Source organism: Peromyscus eremicus, chromosome 7 (genome assembly GCF_949786415.1).
Source record: "Peromyscus eremicus chromosome 7, PerEre_H2_v1, whole genome shotgun sequence".
NCBI classification, from domain to species: Eukaryota; Metazoa; Chordata; class Mammalia; order Rodentia; family Cricetidae; genus Peromyscus; species Peromyscus eremicus.
Genome location: NC_081422.1, coordinates 10,120,728 through 10,145,027, shown reverse-complemented (window position 1 = coordinate 10,145,027; position 24,300 = coordinate 10,120,728). Strand labels below are relative to the sequence as shown.

At 42.7% G+C, this 24,300-nt stretch overlaps 1 protein-coding gene across 1 annotated transcript in view; it reads right to left on the bottom strand.

Moving 5' to 3' along the window:
* Positions 1–24,300, bottom strand: part of Maml2 (mastermind like transcriptional coactivator 2) — a 336,705-nt gene that overhangs the window by 10,623 nt on the left and 301,782 nt on the right. The window contains exons 3-4 of the mRNA XM_059267306.1: positions 7,936–8,139; positions 2,909–3,020 (exon numbers count right to left, since the gene is read on the bottom strand). Coding sequence (XP_059123289.1) covers positions 2,909–3,020; positions 7,936–8,139 — 316 coding nt within the window. The remainder of the gene's footprint in view (positions 1–2,908; positions 3,021–7,935; positions 8,140–24,300) is intronic.

Genomic DNA, 24,300 nt, shown 5'->3' with positions numbered 1-24,300 from the left:
TGCCTTACTTATTTTTTCCTACACAATCTTACACTTCTAAGTTTTCCCTACACTATTTCACTACCCTATGCCTTATACTTATTTTTCACAGATAGAAATTGAGAAAGGGATAGAAGATAGAAAATTTTGACAGAAGAGAATTTCGCTGCAGCATCGGACATCCTTCCAGTCCGCTTTCCTTTTCTCTCGAGGATAAAACCCCTGCCTCTCAAAAATACATATATAAAAAATATATATTTTCCATAACACCGGCATGCCTCATCCACTGGCAGGGCTGAACTCAGCACTTTCGCCAAAAACTCTGTAATAAAACTATTATTTTCCTTTATCTTTAGTCCCTATTACTTTGTCTTTAGTCCCTGTTCATTTGTCTTTAGTTCCCCCCTTCTTTTTTAGTCCCCCCTTTTTTCTTTAGTCCCTTTTTTCTTTTTTCTTTAGTCCCTGTTCGGGCGCCATTCTGTGGGGCGTTTACCCAACCACCCCCACAGTTCCCCAGAGTTTTCTTGAGTGCGAGCAGCAGGAAATATTAGATAGAAGGATTTATTGCGGAGAATATCGCGGAGATAAACAGATAGAAAATAAAGGATAGCCTCGAGAGGGCCTGGAACCTATTCCAACGGGCCCCGACTGTCTCTGCCCCAGGGTTTTTATAGAGACACCAAGGGGTGGAGCAAAAGACCTCCTCCCAGCACAGCCAAGTGCAGACCATCTCAGACACCTGCACTTAGGCCCGTGGTCCTAATCATCCTCTATTCGGACCTGCTGGGTAAAGCCACAAGGAACCCGAGAATGGGCTCCCACAGCATACATAAGAAGTTTTAAGTTGGAGATGTAGCCCAATGGGAAAATGCTTGCCAAACACAAGCAAGACCCTGGGCTCAATCTCTCTCCCCACCAAAAGAACTATTTCTGGACCGATGTTAAAATTTAAAGGAATATGAAAGAGTTTGTTTTGTTGTTACTTGTTTTATTCTCAGAGGGCATATGAAGTAAAATACCCCAGAGCAGTGACTCTTACCACTGGGGGTTGGCAGCAGTAGGCAGACTTTTCTCAGGAAATGCACATTTTATTTGGAAGGAGCCATTGGGTGGGTACCCTTGTCCTGTCCCTGTCTTGCTCTGAATCAGAGCCTCGATATTTACAGCAATGTGTCCACGTGACAAAGCACAAATCCTGAGTCTTCTTGCTGATGGAAAATCCATGGGAACACATTCTGGCTAGAAGTAAAAATGAGTGGGCAGGAGTCCCAGAAGTCTGCTTTATAAGGGGGCGTGGCCCCTCCAGGAAGCTACTTACCTTTTCCGCTTTCCTCTCCCTGCCTGCAAAATGGACATGGAAGTTCCTGATGCGGTGGCTACAGGGCCACCCTGAGGATGGGAGCCACATGCTAAGGAAGCAGGAAGAAGCCTGGACTCTGGTGAAACTGTGGAGAGGTCAGTTCTGGACTCCTATCCTCCGGATTCTTGTACAAGAATGGGAAAAGAAACCTTTAACTCCTACCTGGAAATGTGTATACTATTTCCAAAGGCTCCCAGGCTCCCTAAGGCCTGTTGATTGCCCATGGCATGAGGCCATGCTCCACATCCGATCTCCACTGTCTTTGAGGACAACCAAACCAAGAACTCAGTCTTTGCATTTAAACAAAATCATCTCAAGAGATGGAATACATATTCCCATTTCTAATTTCAGTGGAGAGAGACAACCAGTTGCACTTTCAGACATTTGAAAGAATTACAGCAACCTATTTAAAGTATTTGTAACAGGACAGAAGATAGGAGTGTCCACAGCCTCTCGCTTTTTAGAGAATATTCTTGATGACTTCTTGGACAGATGTAGACATGTAAAGAAAAGAAAGTGGAGAAACTGAAGACCCTGCCTTCATGTAACAAGAGAAACCCGAGTCATTGGCGGCGGTGTCTGGGATAGTGGCTGCAAAGGAAGGAGCGGGAACAGCGTGGGCTATTTAAGGAAGGTTCTTCAGGGTTCGGAGAAGAAATTTTATCACCCTGTTTCATGAGAAAGAGAGTGAGTAAAAAGCTCTGTTTTGTGACTTAAATAGAACAGAAATATCATTTGCTTTTAATTTTTCTTTGTTGACAGGGTGATTTGTCTTTCAAGGAGAATACTTGGGGAGATGGGCTCAGAGGTGGAAAGAGGAAAGATGAGGTTCTATGCAAGTTTCCATGTGATGTTCTGAAAGGAGCTATTTCTACTTAACCTTATACTGCCTGGGCTAAGGTCACCACGAGGAGGAGGAGGAGGAGGAGGAGGAGGAGGAGGAGGAGGAGGAGGAAGAAGAGGAGTAGGAGGGAGAGTGAAGACAGCAGTTAGAAAATCTTCAGGTTTTATTAAATTCTCACAAGTAATTGGGAAAATAGTGAACATGTGAGCACAGAGCATGGAGAGTAGTGAACATGTGAGCACAGAGCATGGAGAGTAGTGAACATGTGAGCACAGAGCATGGAGAGTAGTGAACATGTGAGCACAGAGCATGGAGAGTAGTGAACATGTGAGCACAGAGCATGGAGAGTAGTGAACATGTGAGCACAGAGCATGGAGAGTAGTGAACATGTGAGCAGAGAGCGTGGACAAGCAAGAACTCATCACAGGACTAAGTGTGGCCTTTTTGAGGGTGGAGGGATAAAGAGAGAATCTCACACCATAATCTGGGCTAGCCTGGAATTTACTATGCAGCTCAGGCTGGACTGGCACTCACAGTGGTCCTCCTGCCTCAGGAGTGCTGGGATCATGGTGTAAGCCGGGGTTCTCGATGTCATTTGGACCTGACTTGTGTGGAGTTAGTGAGGTTTGGCAAGGTGGATTACCCAGATGGGGAGAGAAACAGTAGAAACGCAATAGTTTTTCTTTGACACAGTTACGGTTTGCATCAGTTTCGAGAACTCTTACCAGAATACTGTGCAGCTGGCTGCAGGCTGCCTGGATTTCTTCTTTGGTCTTTGTAGTCCGGGGGCGGCCTTGTCAGATGCCGGCTCATCTGGTCCTGAGGGGAAATTTTCTCCTTGAAAATACAAATGAAAACATTGAATTGGGTGAACACTTTTTCATTTACAGAAGTCTGTATGATGTTTCAAAAAGGTACAAATACAAGAGCAATTTTGTCTGGTCATGGTGGTGTGCGCCTGGAATCCCAGTACTCTGGAAGCAGAGGCAGGAAGGTCACAGTTTGAAGCCAGTCTGGGCTATCTAGTGAGAACTTGCCTCAAACAAACTGAACTATTCCACACCGTGGGTTTCAGATTATGATTTATTGGGTAGTGAAAATTCAGAGATGGATCTTCTGATTGGAATCACTTCCACAGATTTCAGCACCTGCTTTGTGTCTACTGAGCATGCTCGTCTCCTTCACTTTGTAAATAGACTTCAATTATAATGAAATGTCTGTGGGTTTGGGGGTGGCACTTCGTGTTTTATGTTGTAGCATGTCTGATGAGTGTTGGCGTCTATATGTAACTCTGTCATCATAGACTTTGGAAAATAGTTTTTGAGATAAAATGGAGAACACCCGGGCTTTCAGTGATTTGATCTGGCAGTTCTGCCTCCTCTCCTCGGAAGAGATGTCAAGAGACTTAGTGGATGTATGCTTCCCTTCTACCTGCGCTTAACAAATCTTCGAAGGTAACCGTGGTTATTGTCATGTTAAAGAGGACATGGAAGTTGCATTAGGCTAAGGAACTTGCCCAAAGCCACACAGTAATACAGCAGATGCCAATTCCAGAGTTAGGAACTCAGGGTCCTTCATGTCACTCAGTACAAAGACCTTCTCAGTGTCCTGTTTGAAAAAGAGAATGTTCCAGAATCAGCTACCTTTAGATTCTTTTATAGGTGAGTTTGGGTGGTAAGAGAGGAAATAGGGACATCTGTTGATTTTGGCCAACGCCTTGGCTGACCTTCAGGAACACCCCCACCACTGCCATTACTTAGAGGCAAGGAGCAATGAGGAGCCACAGCTGTCTCTGGATGGCTGTGAGAGCCAGGTGACCTAGCAAAGTGGAGTCTTGTCCTAGACTGATGAAAGTAGCTGTTACCCCATAGCTGGAGAGGGGATCACACAGTGACCTTGCTTGTTTTCAGATAAAATTACAAAGCGGCCTGTTTGGTCTTAGTTTATCATGACATCAGAATAACCCTGTCTGAGGTTGGCATGTGTTAAGACTGTATGTTATACAGGGAACAAGATGCCCAGCTATGCCCCTCCTACCAGCTCGAGATAGGGATTCCTGCCTTTTCTCTTTCTTGGTGTGCTTTGGAAACTTTCTGGAATGACTTCAGTGTAATTCTGTATACACTATAAAGCAATATCCATTTTTAAAGATAAGAATAATTGGCATAGGTAGAGACCGAGGACTGTAATTATAGGAAAGTCAATACACGGACAACTGTAACAGACAGATGAGGCCATTAGCTGGGGCCAAGCGTGCGTTTGCACCACTCAGACTCCTCACAGCTTCTGCCCAGCTCTGAAATGTTCTAGTGAGATGTGTGTTCTCTAAAAGGGGCAGGAAAGAGCCTTAAAATAACAACAAGCCAAATCCATTTCTTGTTTCTAAGAAAAAACAAACTTGAAAGACTCATAGAGCACGCCTTTAATCCCAGCACTTGGGAGGCAGAGCCAGGTGGATCTCTGTGAGTTCGAGGCCAGCCTGGTCTCCAAAGCGAGTTCCAGGAAAGGCGCAAAGCTACACAGAGAAACCCTGTCTCGAAAAACCAAAAAAAAAAAAAAAAAAAAAAAAAAAAAAAAACCATAATTTTAATGAGCTAAGAGTAAATGAATCAGAAACATATGGATTATGTTTCTTCTTTTAAACTTGGGTTTACAAATTAAGGGAAGAACTGGTCAGTGAAACTCTTTTTTTTTCTGAGGAGGCATTGCCCAAACCCTAATTGTTTAAGAAAGAGCCTGGGATCTTCCACCAACCCATGTGGCTGTGAGCGAGCAACCTGTTGTAAACACTTGTGTAAACTGACAGTTCTGATTTTTAAGCCAAGAATGGGACTTTGTGAAATCTCTTTTCCAAGAAGCATTTTTCATGTGTAATTAGGTGTTACTACTGTTTGTAAGATGACAGTGCTTGTGTGCGTGTGTGGGTGCGTGCCTGTGTGTGTGTGTGTGTGTGTGTGTGTGTGTGTGTGAGACAATTAATCCTTTATTCCCAATCACACACTGTATTTCAAATCCAGATTTACTTAATATATCTTAAGCAGTTGACTTTTTCTCTTTCCAACAGATCAGTTGATTTGTTCAAAACCTTAGCATATACATCTCTGAAAGCCCAACTTTCTTAATACTCTACGTTTCCAAGCGAATAAGATCAAAGAACCTTGCCTGTAGTTATAACATAGACTTGTCACACTACAGACCAGTGAAGTCTGGACTCCAGCACTGATGGAGGATGCTGCAATCAGGCTCCAGTGTAAATTCACACCTATCATGGAAATCACCTCTGTGTAAAATGAAACAAACTTTTCCTCATGGCCCAACCTCTCTTGCTTCAGTGCTATCTGTCTTGTTTTGGTTTCCTTAGCCATAACAATGTAACATTTAGGAAGTTCTAGGATCTCTTTCATATTCCTTGTTTAAGGATGAATCCTTTTGTACTGCAAAACCTCAGCATGGTGCCTGGCACGCTGGAAGTGTATAGTACGTGTTAGTAATGATGATCAGTGTAATAACTGCTACTCATCTCACTTGTGTGTGTGTGTGTGTGTGTGTGTGTGTGTGTGTGTGTGTGTGTATGTGTTTCACTGGTGGGAGAATGGTAGAGAGTAAGTCTAACAAACTTTTATGAAAAAGACGCCTCTATTTAGGTGCCCATCTGGCCTTGCCAAGGCCTTGAATGACTACAAAGCTTATGCTAATGTAAAGGGGCATCAAAGACTCCTTCTTCCTGGATATGCTAAGGAGCGTAGGCACCCTCGATGGCATCCAGACAAAGAGAAGTGTGGAGGCTTTGTAACAACCCCAGAAAGTGCAGCTCCCTTCTCGTTCATCTCACCACTACCCTTTGCACCTGTCCAGTCAACAGCGGCTCAGTGGGAGCCAGGCTAGCCCACTGCCAGGCCCCCAAGGATGTGTGTCTCGCTTTTAATCAGGGGCTTTCAATTGAAGCAGAAAACCCGGAAACTCCATCTTGTCAAACGAGTCAAATTTGCAGTGTCCATGGGAATAATAAAAGTCTTGCCAGGAAGTCCGTTTGAAATGGCACGTTCTCTCCTCTTCACCCTTGTTTCTAGGCCTTTCAGGTTATAAAGATAAAAGACAGGGAAGAGGAAGGAACAGGTGTGACCCCAGATTTCAGACACCTGTAGCATAAGCGCTCACACTTGTCTTTCCTTTAAAGACACGTGTGACTGCTACATTTGCTATTAGTTTTACCTTAAACTAACCAGTGAATACAAACCAGGGCTGCCTCTCTCAGTCTTTGGTCTGCTCTCTGCCTAGAATGGTGGACTCTATATCAAAATACTGTAGTCTTACCACGTCAAAGCCAAATTTTAACTCATTTTGGGAGGTAATTTGCCAGGTTTCCAAACTGGAACTGGACATTCTCTCCTACTGGCCTCTGTCTTTCGTTGGATGCAAATCTGAACACATTGCTTCTTCTTTAAAATCAGTTGCCTTTTAGGTGATGTGACTTAGCAAGCCTCTTCCTCTGGCCTCGGTGTCCTCCACTCCTCCATCCTTGGCCACATTCTGTGCCTTGATAGTATGTCTGTCCTTTGTGTACCTGAGTCGTGAGTGTGCTGATCTCTGGACCAGGATGACCCCCTACTCTTCCTCCCAAATCCCTCCACACCTTCTGATCTTTAGTAGATGGAACCTTTTCTCTGACACCATTTCTAGCAATTTCTACAGCATAGCATTTAAGCATATGCATTACAATAGTCTATTTATTTGATGTCCGCAGTGGGTTCTGGGCTCCATTAGGGCAACAAGAGGAAAAGGGACTATCTTGTTTGTGGCTTGTATCTTCATGATCTTTCAATATTCACTGAATATTCATGGTGTTTATAACACTTGACATTTCTGGCTGTTTCTAAAAAGGTTCTTGTGTATAAAATGATTTGGTTGACTTTTCTCATCGTGCAGTGCTAGGGATCAAACCCAGGACCTAACGCACGCTGGGCAAACTCTCTACTGCTGAGCTGCATCTGCTGACCTTGCTTCCCCCTTTCCTTGGGTCTACTATCCCTCAACGGTTTGGCTTTGTCCCTTTTGATTTCACTGGGCTGGGGAGTTTGAAGGGAGAGGGTGCGGCAGTCTAAGTCAGTGGAGTTTGGGTCAGATGATGTCTGAGGATCCAGAGGAATGAGGAGATAAGTACTGAAGCAAGGCTAGAGTTCGGGTGGTGTTTGGGGAAAACAACCTTGTGGTTCTTAAAAGGTCAGGCCAACACGGTGAACATGGAAATTTATTTAAAGTGTCTTTTTAAAAACAGACCCCCGTTCTGAGATGCTTTGTTTTGGGGGAAGCCAAATCTTGGAGGTGAAACCCCGTGCTAACCTTTAAAAATTCCCTTTAAAACCCGTGTGCCTCTCCAAATCAGTTTGGAGTTGCGGTGATTCAAGTGCAGTTCACTCTTTCCACCCCTTGAGGCTGGGAACAACTGAGATTTCATTTGCTTCATTCAAACACCCTGCTGGCCACAGACATTCCTGGACTGGGCAGGGCTAGTCATGGAGGGGCTGTGTACTCCATATGCCTAGCAGCTGGTAAATCGGGTTTTTTGTTTGTTGGTTGGTTTTCTCCCCTGCATTTTAAATGGCTGGATTTAGGTTCTCTTGCACCTACTACACCCTCACTGCTGTCACATAAGTAGATGAAGAGAATACAGCAAGAAAGAGAAGGGCAAAGGGACACTTTAGATCTCCAAGATCAAGAAGTCCACACCATAGAAGTTAGGCGATAGCTTTACCGAGTCAGCCAGCATCTGCTGCTGCAGGAGAAGCTGCTGCTTCGGCTCCATGGCTGGTCTCTGCAGGCTCTGTTTCTTCCCCATCATTTGCTGATTCAACAGAGACTGCTGGGAGTTCATGTAACCACTTGCAGTGTTTGGATTTGAGCAGGAGTTGGGACTTGGACTGGGGCCTGTGCTCTGGCCTACCACAGTGTGTTGATCCTGTAGAAGAGAAAGGAGCAGGAAGAGCTACTGTGAATCAAATACAACACAGGGAGCGCAGAGATATTAAAGCTTAGATGTCAAACAGTTTCATCTTATTGGAGATCAAATTTGGTTAATGGGTTGCACATCTGGAGAATTGCTTTTGAAATGCAGAAGGAATCGTTGCATAACATGCAGACAGAGCAGGTAGGTGAATGGTGGCCATCGGATACACTCCCATCTGATCCTTAGGGTAGAGTCTCCTCATTCCAGGAGGTGTTTATGGAACCTCATAGAAAATTACCATGAAGATACACAGTAATGCCCTCAGCTTCTCAGAAGCAAAGGCATCACACAGCAACACCATTTGAGGTCAGTGTGCACTTGTAATTTTTGAGCCTACTACAAAAATGGCGCTTCCGAGCATGTGTTTAAAAGTTGAATAGCCGTTCTGGACAGGAGGCATGTGTCCTCTTTCTCAGAGACTCATGAATCTCACAGCAGTTCGTGCTAAGGGGCCATCGCATTCACTGGCAATGGTGAGGAAAGTCTTGTCATATACCAAGTAATAATGGATACTGGTGAGTTACCACCCTGATCTGAGGATTCTACTAGTTTTTCAACACTGATAGATTAGAACCCTGCAGGAAAGGGAGCTAAACCCTGTGAAGTATCATTATTTCCCAATGAAGTATTCAGAGCTCTGTACTGGTAGAAAATATGGTCTCCTTGGAGATTCATATCTAAACATATGGAAAATGCTCATATGTGCAAAGGTTAGGAAGTATAAAATGAACCTGGGCTTAGTGACATATCTTTATAATCTCAGCTCTCAGAAGGTAGAGGCAGAATGACTGTGGGTTCAAGGTCCTCCTCTGATATATAATGAGTTTGAGGCCAGTCTGAGATTCAGGGGGCAAAGTCTCAATTAACAAAATATAAAACACAACAAAAAATATTATAAAATAAAAATTTAGATTATGTAATAGAAACGCAACATCAAAAATCCTCATCCATTGATGACATGGATCTGGGAGGTGGGTCACTTTGCATTTTCATGTTCATGGTGCCTTTGGGAAACAGGAAACACACAGAGGACAGACAGTCCAACTCTTCCTCCCCAGCAGACAGCATGTGCTTACAGCAGATCAAAACAGGAACTGTCATGAAGCCTGAGTACTAGGGTAGCACACCGTTCTTGGGAATTATCTCCTCCTTTATTCTATTTTGTAAAATGTTATCCACTAAGCTCTTTTTAAAGAAGGAGAAAGCTGCCAGTCTGAAATCCAGTGCAAATGGAAACCTGATCGTAATAGCTGCCTCAACAGCAAAGGGATCTAGGATAATCGTAAGGACAGCCAGACGCCAAAACTTAACCCACAGGACAGTCTCAGCATTCAGGGCTTTCTGACATTTATCCAATTCTCCCAAAAAATGAGCAAGAACTTGTGTTTCCATCTCAGTTTTGCAGATGAGGTATCTGAGCTGAGGAAGGCCCTGGAGCTGTAAGGGTGAGAGTGGAGGAGGGTTTGAAGCCAGCTCAGCCCGACTGAGGATGCTCCCTCTCAATTGCAGGGTGATGCTGCTCTGAGCTGACACAGTCACTACTGGAGAGAGAACTTTCAGGAGCTGTGTACCCACACAGTCATCTTCCTGTGACCTGCTTTCTGTTTGAAATCCATATGGCCCTCGGGAGTCATTTACTCCCATGTGTCTCACAAGCCACTAGGAATGCGGACTTGAGGACAAGCGCTTGAGAGTCCCTGGCAGAGTGGCATAGGGGAAGATCTGTGAGTTGAGTGTCTGGGAGGAAAGCAGAGGAGGAAATACCTGGGGGATGGAGGGCTGAACCCTTGGGGCTCCTCAGATAAAGGAGAGGGAAGCGGAGTCTGTGGTGGGAAGAAGGAGACAGGGCTGAGGAGTGTTAGGCCCCCTGGAAACGGCAGTGGCAGGAGTGGAGCCCAGAGAGAAGGCGTTGGAAGCAGTCGCTGGACCTCCGCGACTTTCACCCTAACTGTCTATTCTAAGACATAACCTGAAGTTTTATGCAAGGCTTTGAGAAAAAATATTTCATGTTTAAAAGAAATGATTGGCAAACAGGTAGAAAAAACCTGCAGGACTGTTTTGATCACTTCGAATGGCTGTGTAGTAAACAAAAGCAGGAGCTCTAGGGAGCGACTCATCCCAGTCCTTGCCTTGGTTCGGGCACTTATTAGGTACGAGGTCCGGCAGAAGCGAATTAGCTTTCCTTATCTGTAAAATGGGGACAGGGACAATGACGATGGTACTGAGGTAGTGACATCACAGACTCCCTGTGAGAACAAGAGGGTACAATGGCTGGTTCCCAGGAAGTGCTCCCAGGATGCCCACGCATAGCTATTAATGATATCTCAAGAGTGCATTTTTATTTTTATCTCTTTACTTTTGAAGCAAATAAGTCAGTCCTCACAGGTCACTGAAAGCTGTCTGTGACAACTTTATCAGAGATGCAGAGTTCAGTTGAAACTGGAAGGGGACACATACATCTGCACCCCCAGCGCACACATGAGCTCACCACGTACACTGGTAGATTGTCCAGACACCAGTGCAGGGCCCCTCCCCCATGAACAATGGCAGTCCTAACTGGACTCAGAGGGTTGTTAATAACACAAAAGAGGAGAACATGAAATTGGGAGGCACAGGGACTAAGCAGTAGATAGACAGGATCAAGCTACATTGCATTAATGTATGAAACTTTCAAAGAATAAATAAAATGTGATTAAAAAAATAAAAGAAAAGAGATGGACAGTGTGTTTGGTGTTGGCAGAACTGGTGAGCTTCAAAATAATTTCCAGAGAAATCTGGAACAACACCCATCTCTGAGATTTATAAAGGATGTACATGCCAAGAAAATGCAGCTCTTTTTCTCTCTAATCAAACAGATGGACTGTTCTAAATTTAGTTTCATTCCTAGACAATACCAAAAATATTCTAGGCCCTTTCCCTAGAGTCTCAAGTGTTGTCCAAATTTGAAACTAGTGCCCTGGTGTGGAGTGAAGGGGGAGAGATAAGTCCTTTTGGAAATTTGTAGATTTTTCCCCTTTGAACTTATAGCTCATAGACCTTACCATGGTACTCTTACACACTCCTTCAGTTTGTGATTGAAGTCACATTTAGCTGCTGTCACATTTTCTGCCCTTATGTTAGCTGTGAAACACAAGACACCTCCTTCACAGACATGCCTTCATTGCCAAGATGTTGTGCAAACTTCAGTACATAAAATATTTTGAAAGAAAAATATGCTCCAATGCAGTGGCTCTGGGTTCCACAGCCAGCCTTACGGCTTCCCCCAGACTCAGCCACGAGAACTCAACACCATAGAAGTCACCTGCTTCTCCCCTCAGCCAGTGCAGCCTTCCCTCTGGAGGGCATATGAAAGTCATGGTAAAGTTGTCACGCCCTCAGCTTCCATGGTGCTGTGTGTGTGTGTGCTTGTGTGGCTGTGAATGACTCACGCCATTTCCATTGATGGAGTGCTTTCTACCATAGAGACCCCGAGAGTCTAGAGAAGTTGGAATCAAGACTGACTCAGTAACAAGCACAAACACACAATTGATTAACATAATTAAGTCCCAGTTTCATTCATGTTTTTCCCTGTTTTCAGCTCTAATGTTTGATGCTAACCTACCCTGTCTTCAATTCCACTTAGTATGTAGTCACAGGTTTTCCTACCTGTGGTGTACACATGTTGAGATTATAGGTGTGCACTCCCACATCCAGCTTTAGAATATATACATATATATATATATATATATACACACACACATATATATACATATATATAAAATTTTCTACTTTAATGTTTTGAAATTATAATTTAGTTACAGCATTTCCTCTGTCCCTTGCCTCCCTCCAAACTCTCCCATGTACCCCTCCCCACTCAATTTCAAATTCATGACCTCTTTTTCAGCAATTGTTATTGCATGCTTTTATGTATTTGTATACACATATATGCTCCTAAATATAGCCTGTTGTGTCTGTGTAATTTTACTTGTGTGTATATTTTCAGGCATGACCATTTGGCACTGGACAACTAACTGGTGTGTTCTTCCCTGGGGAGACCATTTCTCCCACCCCCAGCTTGCCTCAGTTGCCTGTAGTTCGTGATGTAGGGGTTGAGGCTGCGACTTAGAATACATATTCAACAAAACAGTTTGTATGAAGAAAATCTTAGGATCAAACGGTAGAGGCAAAGCTTGGCAAATGGATCTTACTTTAGCAAAGAATCTCGTCCATTGTGGCCAACACATGAGTAATCTTTCTAAAAGATGCTACAAGATAAAAATGATGTGCTTAGTTACTTGTTTCTGTCTGTCAGGGAGGACTGACTTCAGCCCAAGGTAGGAAGTGGGTGTATTAGACAGCAAGTAAAGGCATCCTCCATTTCCTTGAGAGACAGTGGAGATGGGAGAGCTCATTGGATTTAGTCACTGCTGAAACAGTTTTGTGAGCTGTACAGACACACAACAGTATCTACAGAGGACTCAAAGTTTGAAAATAAGTATTGTTCTCTTGTTATTTAAAAAATAGCTAAGGAATATTTGTTATTCTATGCATCTGATTAAAATGGCTTTCTGTGTCTCTAATTTACAAGGAGAATATTTAATGATTTTCCCCTTACAAACATGAAGTCCAGCAAGTTACTAGAGATCCCTGGGAGTGTTTTGGCTGGGATGACTACCCTTTCTTTTTCTTGGCTTCCCGAGCTAGGCATCTGCAATTTGCAAAACAAATTCAAGATAAAGTGCCCAGCTGGGCAGGACTATACAGTAGAGCTCACAAACTGGTTTGCTAGTCAATCCATCTTTCTTCTCTCCTCCCTTCTTGCTTTCCCTGTCTCAATGAACTAACTGCTCAACTGTTCCCTCAGGCTATTCATCTTAGGCGCTGACTGCTGATAAAGCCATTTATTTATCTCTCTGCCCGAGAAACAAGCTGCCTGAGCTGTTCTTTCGGGTCCCCTCTCGCTGGCAAGCCTGTTCCTTCAAGTCATTTATTTGGGGTTTACGTGGCACAGTGGCTGTGGGCAGCTGAAGTGATTAACTGGCCCGAGTTTGACAAAAGGACAAGGGCTGCAGAGCTATTTGTCAGGAGACTACCCGGGATGGAGTTTGGAAACCGAAGAACTAAAAAGACAAGACACTCCTGGGGTTTCAAGGGTCAGCAAACGACATATCCACTGGCCACCTTTTTTTAAAAAAAGTAAATACAGTGCCACCAGAACAGGCCCTACACTTTCACTTACATATTGTCTGTAGCTGCTTTCACGTTATAACGACCAAGTTCAAGAGTTGTGGCAGAAACCTCATGGCTTACGAAGACCCAAATATTTACTGTCTGGCCTTAACAGAACACGTTTCCTGCCCTTTGCTCTACTTAGCCCAGCTATGCTAGAAACTTTGCTCTTTTACATTAAATGGGGGAGCAGGGCAAACTGAGTAAATAACACTATCATGATATGTGTTTCCATTTGTGACACCCTCACCCTCCCCCAGCACCCATGGTGTATGTTGGGAATGGAAGAAACTTACAAAGCCTTTGTCCAACTCCACATTTTAGATGAAGATTTTTGTCCCAAAACCTTAAGGAATTGAGATACACAAGGTCACATATCTAACCAAAAGATGAAGAAAGCCTAAATCCTGGGAAATGTATTACACAAAATACCCACTGGCTGGAGAGATGGCTCAGTGGTTAAGATCACTTGCTGTTCTTGCAGAGGTCCTGAATTCAGTTCCTAGCATATACCTGGTTGTTCACAACCACCTGTAACTCCAGTTTCAGGGGACCTGACACCCTCTCTGGTCTCCATGGGCACACACATGCACATGGGTGCATGCACACACACAGGCACACATATGGTACACATAAACTCATGCAGGCATACACACTCACACATTATTATTTTTTTTTTTTTAAATCTAGGGAAAAAAATTCATTTGCTTACGAGGTCTGCAGCTTGCCTGATAGAAATGACTCTTTGTGTGTGTGTGTGTGTGTGTGTGTGTGTGTATGTGTGTGCATGTGGCAGGGTGGGCATGTTGGAGGAGTTTGACAAGGAAGGGAAATGTATTGAGCTTAGCATTTTCCTTTGTCCTTTGATGTAGTTCAGGAGGTGGATGCTTTTCCTCTGTAGGCTCCCCCCCCTCCCCCCCCCCCCCCGACCTGCTCAGCAGGAAAGTCTGAGCCTGAACGTGTAGTCTCCTCGGTTCCACTATGGATATGAGGCTTCCTTCAGATATTACCTAATTTTCAAGTCACCGGGACACTGCATCTATTCTTAGCCTTTGGGGTGGACAGCTATTATGGGTTGGCTGTGAGAGCAGTTCCATGAGGAGGCAGCTCTGGGATGGACTTTGGCCAGGAACAGAACATCAGTGGGTCAGGGTGGAGTGGGAAAAATGTGGTCACTCGGGAAGGAATGAGACATTTTTCTTAAATGAGAAATGTTTCAGCTTTAGAAGGGCTCTTTGTGGTGGGCCTGAAATTTCTGCTCTGTAAGTTGGATTTTGGCGCTCTGTCTCTAGAGCAGTGGGTCCGAATGTGTTGTTTGATCTCACAAAGCCACCGGCTCTGCCCCCTCTCACCACCACGAACACAGAAACCAACAACTGCTCTATTGTTTCAGGACGTTTACACATTCTCTAAATGTGTCCAGACCACCTTCAGACCTCAGGTTGTGAAGTTCACCCTCTGCTCATCAAATATTTGTTTTTGAGCACAGCGATACATCTTACAGATAGAGCCACCAGCCAGAGACTAGGTATTTAAATGCAGAGCATATGGGGGACATTTCTCATTCAAAGCATAATAGTCCTATCTGTCTGGAACATTCCTTCTCGGCTTCCCCCTCCCAGCTGATGCTGATTTTTCCTGGGTTCAATTCAAATGTCTATTGGGAGGTCCCCTCTGACTCCCCAAGGCTGAGGTGTGGGAGGGGTTTCTGTGTCTGAGACAAAGGGCACTAGCCTGGGCCACAGTACTTGTCACCCAGTAGCACAATGACTGCTTAGTTTGTGCCTATTTGTCTTCAGCAATGTGCTCGGATGGCTGTGGTATGTTCATCAGGATAGTCCCTGGCCACGGTGGACTCTCTAAAAGGTTCTTGATTTACAAAATGTATGTGAATGAAGAAGGAAGCAGCTCAGATGGAAACAAGGACAGAATTCCCTGTCATAAGATCTAAGGTGGCCCCGTGCTGGTTCTCCTCAGTGATCCCGTGGAACTAACAGAGAAGGGAAAGTCAAGGGTGGAGACAAGGTGTTTTTTTTTAAATTTTTTAATAAATTTAATTTTAATTTACAGTTTTCCATCCCTCCTCTCCTCCCATTCTCTCCCCTAAACCCCTCTCTGTTCCCACCCGAACCCCAATCCACTCCTCCTCCGTTTCTGTTTAGGAAAGAGTAGGTCTCCCATGAGTATCAACAAAACATGGCACATCAAGTTGCAATAAGGCTAAGCACCTCCCCATGTATTAAGGCTGGGCAAGGTGACCCAGTATGAGGAGTAGGGTCCAAGGTCTTAATTCTAGTGTTTACAAATGGGTGTGTTACCACAGAGAGCCCCTGTGAAAAGGTGCTTGGAAGGGTGGCAGGAAAGGTAGCTCCTGTTTCCTACAGCAATGACATCAGTCACGGCAGCAGTGGTGGCGGCGGCGGCGTGCGGTCTGAGATAACTGCTCCCATTAGAAGCTGTCAGGGTCTACACATTAGAAGCCCAGGCCACGTATCAGAGGTCTGACATCTCATTTAACCTCTATGATAACTATAGTTTCATTATTATTCCAGTTTTAAAGATGAGGAGATAAAAAAAAAACTTGTTCCAAAAGGCAAATGAGCTTGATAATACACAGAATATTTAGAAAATATCCCCATTTTCTAAAAGTAGTTTGAAATGTGGGGCAGCAGATGTAACTGGCTGAAATCCCAACTCCACTTTTCAACAAGCTGTATGGGGTTAACAATATCACCAGGAAATTTAAAAGACCAAACAGCACAAAGTGAGTAAAGTTCTTAGGATGCATCCAACTTTGGATAGACATTAATCTCTCTGCTTAAATTAACCTGATAGTTACTGCACATCATTTAGCTACATGACAACCAACAAAACGATATAGAATTGATATTAATTCCAGATATACACCAATGAGCAATGATTACTCAATCCCTTTCACTTAATATAACTAGACATTATCAACACTGCTTCTACCAAATGAAACAAGACTGGGAAGTTGTATTTGTGGGTAATTTTATCATTGGTAGACTGTATCTTGTAAGTGGTGCAGACATTATCCCCTTAAATGATGGTGCCTTGAATGATTGCTGTGGGGCTCTGTGATCACATCAGTTACAGCCTTTGCCTCACAAGGAATGTAATGTTGGGGGTGTTATTTGTGTTCATTTCACTTTATGTATGTGGGTGCTTTGTCTGTAAGTATGTCTGTGTGCTATGTACTTGCAGTACCAATGGAGGCCATTGGATTTTCTGGGATGGCATTACAGATCACTGTGAGTATGGGTGCTGGGAATTGAACCTAGGTCTTTGGAAGAGAGCAGCTGATGCTCTTAACAGCTGTGCCATCTCTTCAGCCTTTTTTTTTTTTTTTTAAAAAAAAAAAAAAAGAGCTGGAGTCTCATATAGCCCAGGCTATTCTCAAATTTACTATGTATCTAAAGCTGACCTCGAACTCCTGACCCTCCTGTCTCTACCTCCTGAGTTCTGGATCATCACAGATGTGTGACACCCTCCCAGCTAGCACAGACAGTCTTTGCTCTGGTTGAATAAAGCTCCAAAGCTCACATTGAAAGTTTATCCTCATGCTGGTGTTAAGATGTAGGGTCTCTTGAAAGATGATGGAGTTCTGGGGACTCCACCCCGTGAAAGGACTAGAGTCCCCTTCTACGTTCTTCTGTCTGCCTGAGAGAAGACGTCACCCACAGAAGGTCTCTGCAGACAGCCATGTTGGTACCTTGACTTTAGATATGCAGTTCCTAGTCTCTGCAAGTGATGGGTTTCGTGGTGTTTTAACACAGTAGCACAAATGTACCAGGCATTGAGGAAAGCTAACGTTTATCTTTAACTATTTTCAGTTCACAGTTTATATATTTTTATATATAAGTACATTCTTTTAGGAGTCTGTTCCTGCAACCTATGAACCTTGCTAATGTTAGTCTTTCTTTATGATCTTATGTTTTTCAGCCTTAAGACGTTTAGATTATAATCTTTAAATTTTAATCTGACGGAACAGTTGAAATTCCATTTGTACTTTGTCAAGTGAACAATAAATACCATTGGGAGAAAACAGTTTAATTTTTATTTCTCAACTGAGTCTAAAATACGATTTAACAACATGGTATGCAAAGCTCTTAACTCTATTGGTGTGGAGTGGTAGTGCATACCTTTAATCCCATCATTCAGGAGGCAGAGGACAGAGGCAGGCAGATTTCTGTGAGTTCAAGGCCAGCCTGGTCTACAGAGGGAGGTTCCAGGACAGTCAGGGTCTACACAGAGAAACCCTGTCTCAAAAAATCAAAGAAAAAAACCAAAACCAAAACCAATACCAACCCCCCCAAACAAACAAACAAACAAACAAACAAAAACAAAAGTTCTGCCTCTAATCAAGTAATAGGTTGATTCAGGTGGGGTGAAAAGAAGTATTTCTTTTCTTTCATAAATGAACAGAGGCTTGCAGTGAAAATGCTGGAGATGTACTGAATGCCAGATATATTCACACACACAAATGCCAGAAAGCACAATGTAGAATTGTGTGGCTCTGGTACTAACTTTTAAGTGATTTTTAAAAATATCTATAATGTCTATCTTTTCCTCGATTCTGTATTTTTAAAAAAGACAAAAAACCAAACCAAAACAAACAAACAAAAATCCTCTACAATTTTCTAGGAATAACTTTTAAGTCTTGATTCTCTATTCTGTACTAAAATGTACAAAACAAATATGAAATAATCTACACATGTTAATGTATTTCCTCTTAAGAGAAATGGAGGACATATTCAACGTTATTGTCATGTTTACTGTATGGAACCCCAGAGGCACAGGCCGTACACGCTGACTGGTCAGCGTCTTCACGTTCTACGATGCCTTTGATAATCTTTGAGTCCTTTACTGTGATAGCCACACAGGACATTGGGAAAGAGCCATGTGTTGTCTGTTACCCACAGCACTAAAGTTTCCCCTGGATTAGCAGACAAGCCTCTAAGTGCTGCAATGGGACTTCCAAAAAGCCAGTTCTCCTTAAGACTCCAAGGGACATGCTTCAAAAGAGCAGAGATTGAATCAGTTCCCAGAAAATCAGGTTATTTACCAAATCTTACTGATGCAAATTATACAAATATATTTTTTAATCTGCAGGGTACCACAGTAGCATTTTAGACAAAGGATAACCTTGAATAAAAAGTCTACTCAAACAAGGAAGGTCAGGGCGTTTTTGGTTTTATATTTTGACTAAATCGGCTGCACAACTGTCTACTCTGCTGTTACTTTGTAGCTACAATGCTAGAAAGAATAGGAAGAATTTTAAGATGCGTTCTGATGAGTAATAGGATTAGGGATCTCTCTCCCACTCCCTCAGAGAGAATACTTCACACTTGAAATTATTTGTCCAATAAGTCAAGGAACAGGTAAGTATTTGATTAAAAATCAGATAAACTTCACTTATAACACAGTTCACAATTACCCAGGTATTAAGAAAGGAACATGAATACTGAAAACTTTCAGTAAAACTTCAAATACAAAAGTTGGTTATCACATCCAGTGTCTGAACTTGGAATGTTGGTTTTTGCTCAATAAAAGATCCTAGAAACACCATTCTGCTTACCATGAAAGCCTGGAATGTAAATTCCATATTACAGATGGACATGAACTTGTAACCCCCATTTCTCAGCAATTTTGGGTAGGTTGGTTGCATTGGGTTCTGAAACAGATTCTCGATGGGAATGGTAACTGTCCAGCCATTTTTCAGTTGGGTAAACATTTGTGGCTTATGCTCCTAACTGCTGATCAGGAGAGAATGCACGGAGACTGATATACTGTGTGATTTCCAGGGTTTACACTGTCTTATGCTTTCCAGCCCCTTTTTAAGAGAATATACATCTGGGGCTGCTGCAACTCCATGGTGACTGGCTAGATTCAAATAACAGCTCATTTAGTATACAATTAACATTTAAATCAAAACTATGACTAAATTTGAGCCAACTGGGTCCCTTTAGAGTTTAAAACTATTGCTATTCAGCTATCCTGAGACAGAAACAAAACAAAAAATTAAAAACAACTTCCCCATAAGATCAGCAGAGCTTGGGCCAAGCATGTGAAACGTCATATCATTGAACAACATGGAGCTTAATCTCAACTATTACTGTACATGCATATTACCAAAAAAAGTTGATTTGAAAAGAATGTTTAAAAACTTCATCAGCTACTGTGGTTGTTTTGGCATCAGCAAGACACAGCTGGATTATCTCACCCGAGGGCCTGATTTGCTTAATAGATTTTTAGCTGAGGTTCATCGTGTTCATCTGATTCTCCCACGGTACTCACTTCCACTTTTGTCTAGTAGAAACGGCTTCATCTACACTACTGGGTATCAGCATCATTTTTAAAAGTTGTCATTTTTAAGGTATCAGGACAGTTTTAGCACTCTGTGTTTAAAAGGTGGCATGTGAACGTTTTGAGAGTTAACTAAATCTATGTGTTTGGAGCTGAGTTGATACAAAACAACACTGTTAGACGTGGTGATAATGTGACTTCTTAGCCTCACAGTGTTAGGAAGAGCAATTCGGTTGGTTTTGGGTAAGTAAATGCCACTGAATGTGACAATGGCGGGCCTATGGAGGATGCAGTCCTTCCACAGTGAGGTGCCATGCTGACCTTCACCTCCCGGCTCAGGATGAACATTCCACACAGTTTCCTTGCTCTTTGCCTTCACCAACTTTCTGGCGGCTGGATTCATAATTTTTTTTTCCCTTGGTAATCAAGATGCAGTTAATCTCAATGCTTTATCACATCCTTAGATTTTAGCTTGTCTGGCTCATAAGAGATAGAGGGATGGTCACTATTTGCCTGGGGAAAACACTACTCTTCTGGATAAGTTAGGTGATTTCACCAACTCTGCTATATTTATTATTCATAAAATTCAAAAAACGGCTACTGGTATGTGGGGAATACATTTACCAGTCAACTTTAATATTAACAGAAACAGCTGTTCCACTTACAAGCCCACGAGTGTTCACAGGCTAGAGGGAATCATGGACTTTGATAGATACAGTTACTTCTTAGGGAAGTCAGGAGTGTGGTCATTTACCAATGGGCATTTGTCACAGGAAAGGAAGGATGTAGTGTTTCCATTTAAATGCAAATAATAGCTCACAGTGTTCTGTATAAAGTGATTTATTTTGATACATTTTCCAACTCTCCTAAAGATTTTAGGTAAGCTGCTTCAAATTGTGGTCAAGGCCACGTGCTCAAGGCCCAGCGTTACACAATGGTCAAGCTCCTTCATGTAAATATCTATGGTCAAGGATAGGAAATCAGTCAGGCCTACCAAGATTTATGAAGCGCCTGTTATGGGAAGCCATTCCCTGAACAAGAGCAGGGACATAGGTAGCATCAGGGGTGATCTATCCTCTGCCAACTCTAAGGTCTTAACTGGTTACAGTACCCATTATCATTGCATAGTTTTCTTAATTATATTATCCCACTGTAACATCAATAGTTAATTATGACCAGAGAAAAAACTATCTTGCCTCTCTTTGCTTATGGATATGTATTTGAATATAGTCTCAAGATAATGAAAACTGCAGTGCTTACAGGGGATGAATATTTTCTGAGAAAAACAGGTTCTATTTAGATATTTAAATGAAAAATGAATCTTTCCTGTTTGGGGATTTAGAGCAAAACTACTGGGAGACACTGGGACTGACTGTTTGCTCTCTACATGACTCTGGATCACTGTGATGGTTAGAATCTAGTTTGATGTTAAAAGAAGAGCTTGTGGTTACCTGCGGACCAGGTGGAGACAGGAAAGACCCCAGAGGCTGCATTTTGATGGTTTGGAGGCCTAAACAGCTCTTACTCAACTTCTCTGATCACGCTTTAGGTAGATTAATGGGAAGGGATGAGCGGCACCTTCACACTAACAATTATAATCAAGTTATAAAACACAATGTAAGTTGCATTTTACAGACATATAAAAACAACAGTAACCAGATCTGTATGTTGAGGGAGGGAGGAAGAGAGAAAGAGGAGGTGAGGAGAGATTGCTTTGTCAGATTTCAACCGCAAGTATCACCCACACTTCTAGGTAGTCTACAGCAATGCTTTCAAGTAAGTGTATCTCTCAGAATAATGATGCAATAATGCTTATAAAAATTTCATGGTTTTATAAGTTCACTTCAACCCAGAAGAACAACTTTTTGAATTTAAAAATACTGTGTTTTCCTTCCTTAAAATGCTTCTTGGTAATGAAACGAAGATTTTAAAATGCCAATATAAAAGTCTATAAGCCAACTAATCAACAATAGAATAGATACAATTATTTTTCCTTAACTTTTAAGAAAAACTCATCCAGGCAGTGGTGGAATACTGCTTTAATCCCAGCACTCGGGAGGTAGAGTTCAAGGCCAGCCTGGTCTACAGAGTTCCAGGACAGCCCTGGATACACAGACAAACTCTGTTTGGGAACATAAACAGAGAGAGAGAAAGAGAGAGAGAGAGAGAGAGAGAGAGAGAGAGAGAGAGAGAGAGAGAGAGAGAGAGAGAGAGAAAGAAAGAAAGAAAGAAAGAAAGAAAGAAAGAAAGAAAGAAAGAAAGAAAGAAAGAAAGAGAAAGAAAGAAAGGCAAGGGGAGGGGAGGGGAAGAGGAGGGAAGAGAAGGGAAAGAGATAATGTCAAGACAGACACCAGCCTCTTATGAGACCTGGTGAGGAAGAATTTGGCTTGAAGAATGACAATTCAATGTCTTATTGACAGATGATAGGACAATGTCTTATTGATTGATAGATGATAGGACAATGTCTTATTGATAGATGATGGGAAGAACAGTAACATCAGTTGACAGTTTGATTTCTGACCAATGAGCTTGCTGAATCTGAAAAAGGTGTGTGTATATGTGTTATTTGTTCATATATATTTTGGGAATATATCTTTTTCTGTTCTTTTATAAATTATCAATTTCACTTATTGTCATATTTCTAAAATTTGTTAAAAATTTCATGTCAAAATGGAGTCAAACCTAAGGCTTGATTAACTGTCCTTTCTTGGATGTGATCTTGGGAGCAGATCTTCGCAAGCCTCTCCTGCACCCTAGCAGGCAGGCACTTTCAAGTTAGTCCCACTCTGACAAAAGAGCACCTCGGCTTCCAGCCATTGAGGAGCAGAGAATGAACGCAATCTCATAGCAACAGACACAGAACAGTCCCTCACTACAAGCCTCGTCCAACAATCAAGTCTTTAACCAGAACAAAGGTTGACAGTGATTAATCATTCCGTGCTTCCTTGTTCCTGGCTGCACGTGTTCCTTCAGCGTAGGCAGTCTGGCAGATTTCCTGTCTGTGAGCACCACTGTGCCATGCCTGAAGGCACGCTCAAGCAGCCTTCTCTCAGTTCTCATTGTGAATGCTCCAGGCATGTACAGTTGCTCTGTGCACAGTGTCCTGACTCTGATTCTGAGCCTGGCAGACCTTGAGTGGATACAGGGAGCCCCACAATAAACCATTCACTTCATGTCTGCTTACTAGGTTATGCTCAAGCACAGTTGAAGAAATCGATTAAGCAGTGTTTGCTCCAACCTTGGAAATCTGTTCTCTTTACCTACCACTGCTGAGCTGATAGACTTCAGTCGTGAGGTTGGAGGACATGGCTACCCTCAGTAACATTTCTGTCTGGAAACAGTCAGTAGGCTGTTAAAGCATCATGCTTAAAAGCAATCAAATCATTTTCAGGAATCCTCTTTCAAGTGTTGTATTTCACAAGACAGTAGAGTTGGAAGGTCAGCAAACGTAATAGTGAGTGGCCTCAGGTAACTTAATGTCACAGTGACATCCTGGCCTCCTTTCTGTGTTTCTGGTCCTGGGCTTAGGCACTGTTCATCTGTCTTGCTAGGTCATACTATGAGGACTTGAAGAATTTACCCCCCTCACTTTTAACATGTAAATACCACTGATGTGACCATGTTCCCTGTGAGCTGGGAGTGAAATGAGGTGAGACGATTAATCACAAGACACGGATTTCTGAAGGATGAGGGCAAAGTATGGAAATAACGGCAACAACAAAAATGAGCAAGAGAAACATACTGCTTTTCCAATAAACAGTGGCATCTAACAAGGAAAGAACATGACCCCTAAGGATTCTTTATGTCTATTCAGTTCTCTTGACAAATTAAACTAGAATTAAGTAGTGACATATTTCCAGAAGATGATTTTCACACATACACCCACAGTATAAAAGCTAAAGCAGGACACCAAATAGCCAACTGTCAGTCATGTACTTGGCCCTTGAGTATAGAGCTATGATGTGACCACACTGGTCCAAGGTCAAGCCAGTCAATGTTCCAACACATATAGAGGAGGCATTCATGGGACTCATCCTCAAGACACCTTGACAGGTGATGGCTGCTAGGGGAGGGAACATCCCTTTTCTTCAGGGCTGTGGCCTCTGCGAAGTAGCTCATGCTGCCCTAGCTGGCCCTACATTCTTGCACATACACAGAGCATTAACTGAACTCAGTGGGTTACTCAGAAGAAGAAGGAGGAGTATTAGGAGGTAGTGTGGGTCTGGGACAGGAGCGGGATGTGGTTATGATCTAAATACATTGTTTCACATGAGAAGTTATCAAAAATATATCACTAGAAAAGGAAGAAATCAAACAGAAGGACCACCTTATTACTGGAAACTCAAGTAACAGGGACCACAAGACTCATGAAGACCAAAGCAGTCTGATGAACAGCTCTTTCAGAAAGCAAACCTCTTTCAACCAGAGCTTCCCAGAATCCACCTTTAAAACCAGTGACCTTGGAACTGTGAAGAAAACTGAGTGACCTGGGAACTGTGAAGAAAACTAAGTGACCTTGGAACTGAAGAAAACTGAGTGACCTTGGAACTGTGAAGAAATACCGTGGAGCAGAGGAGC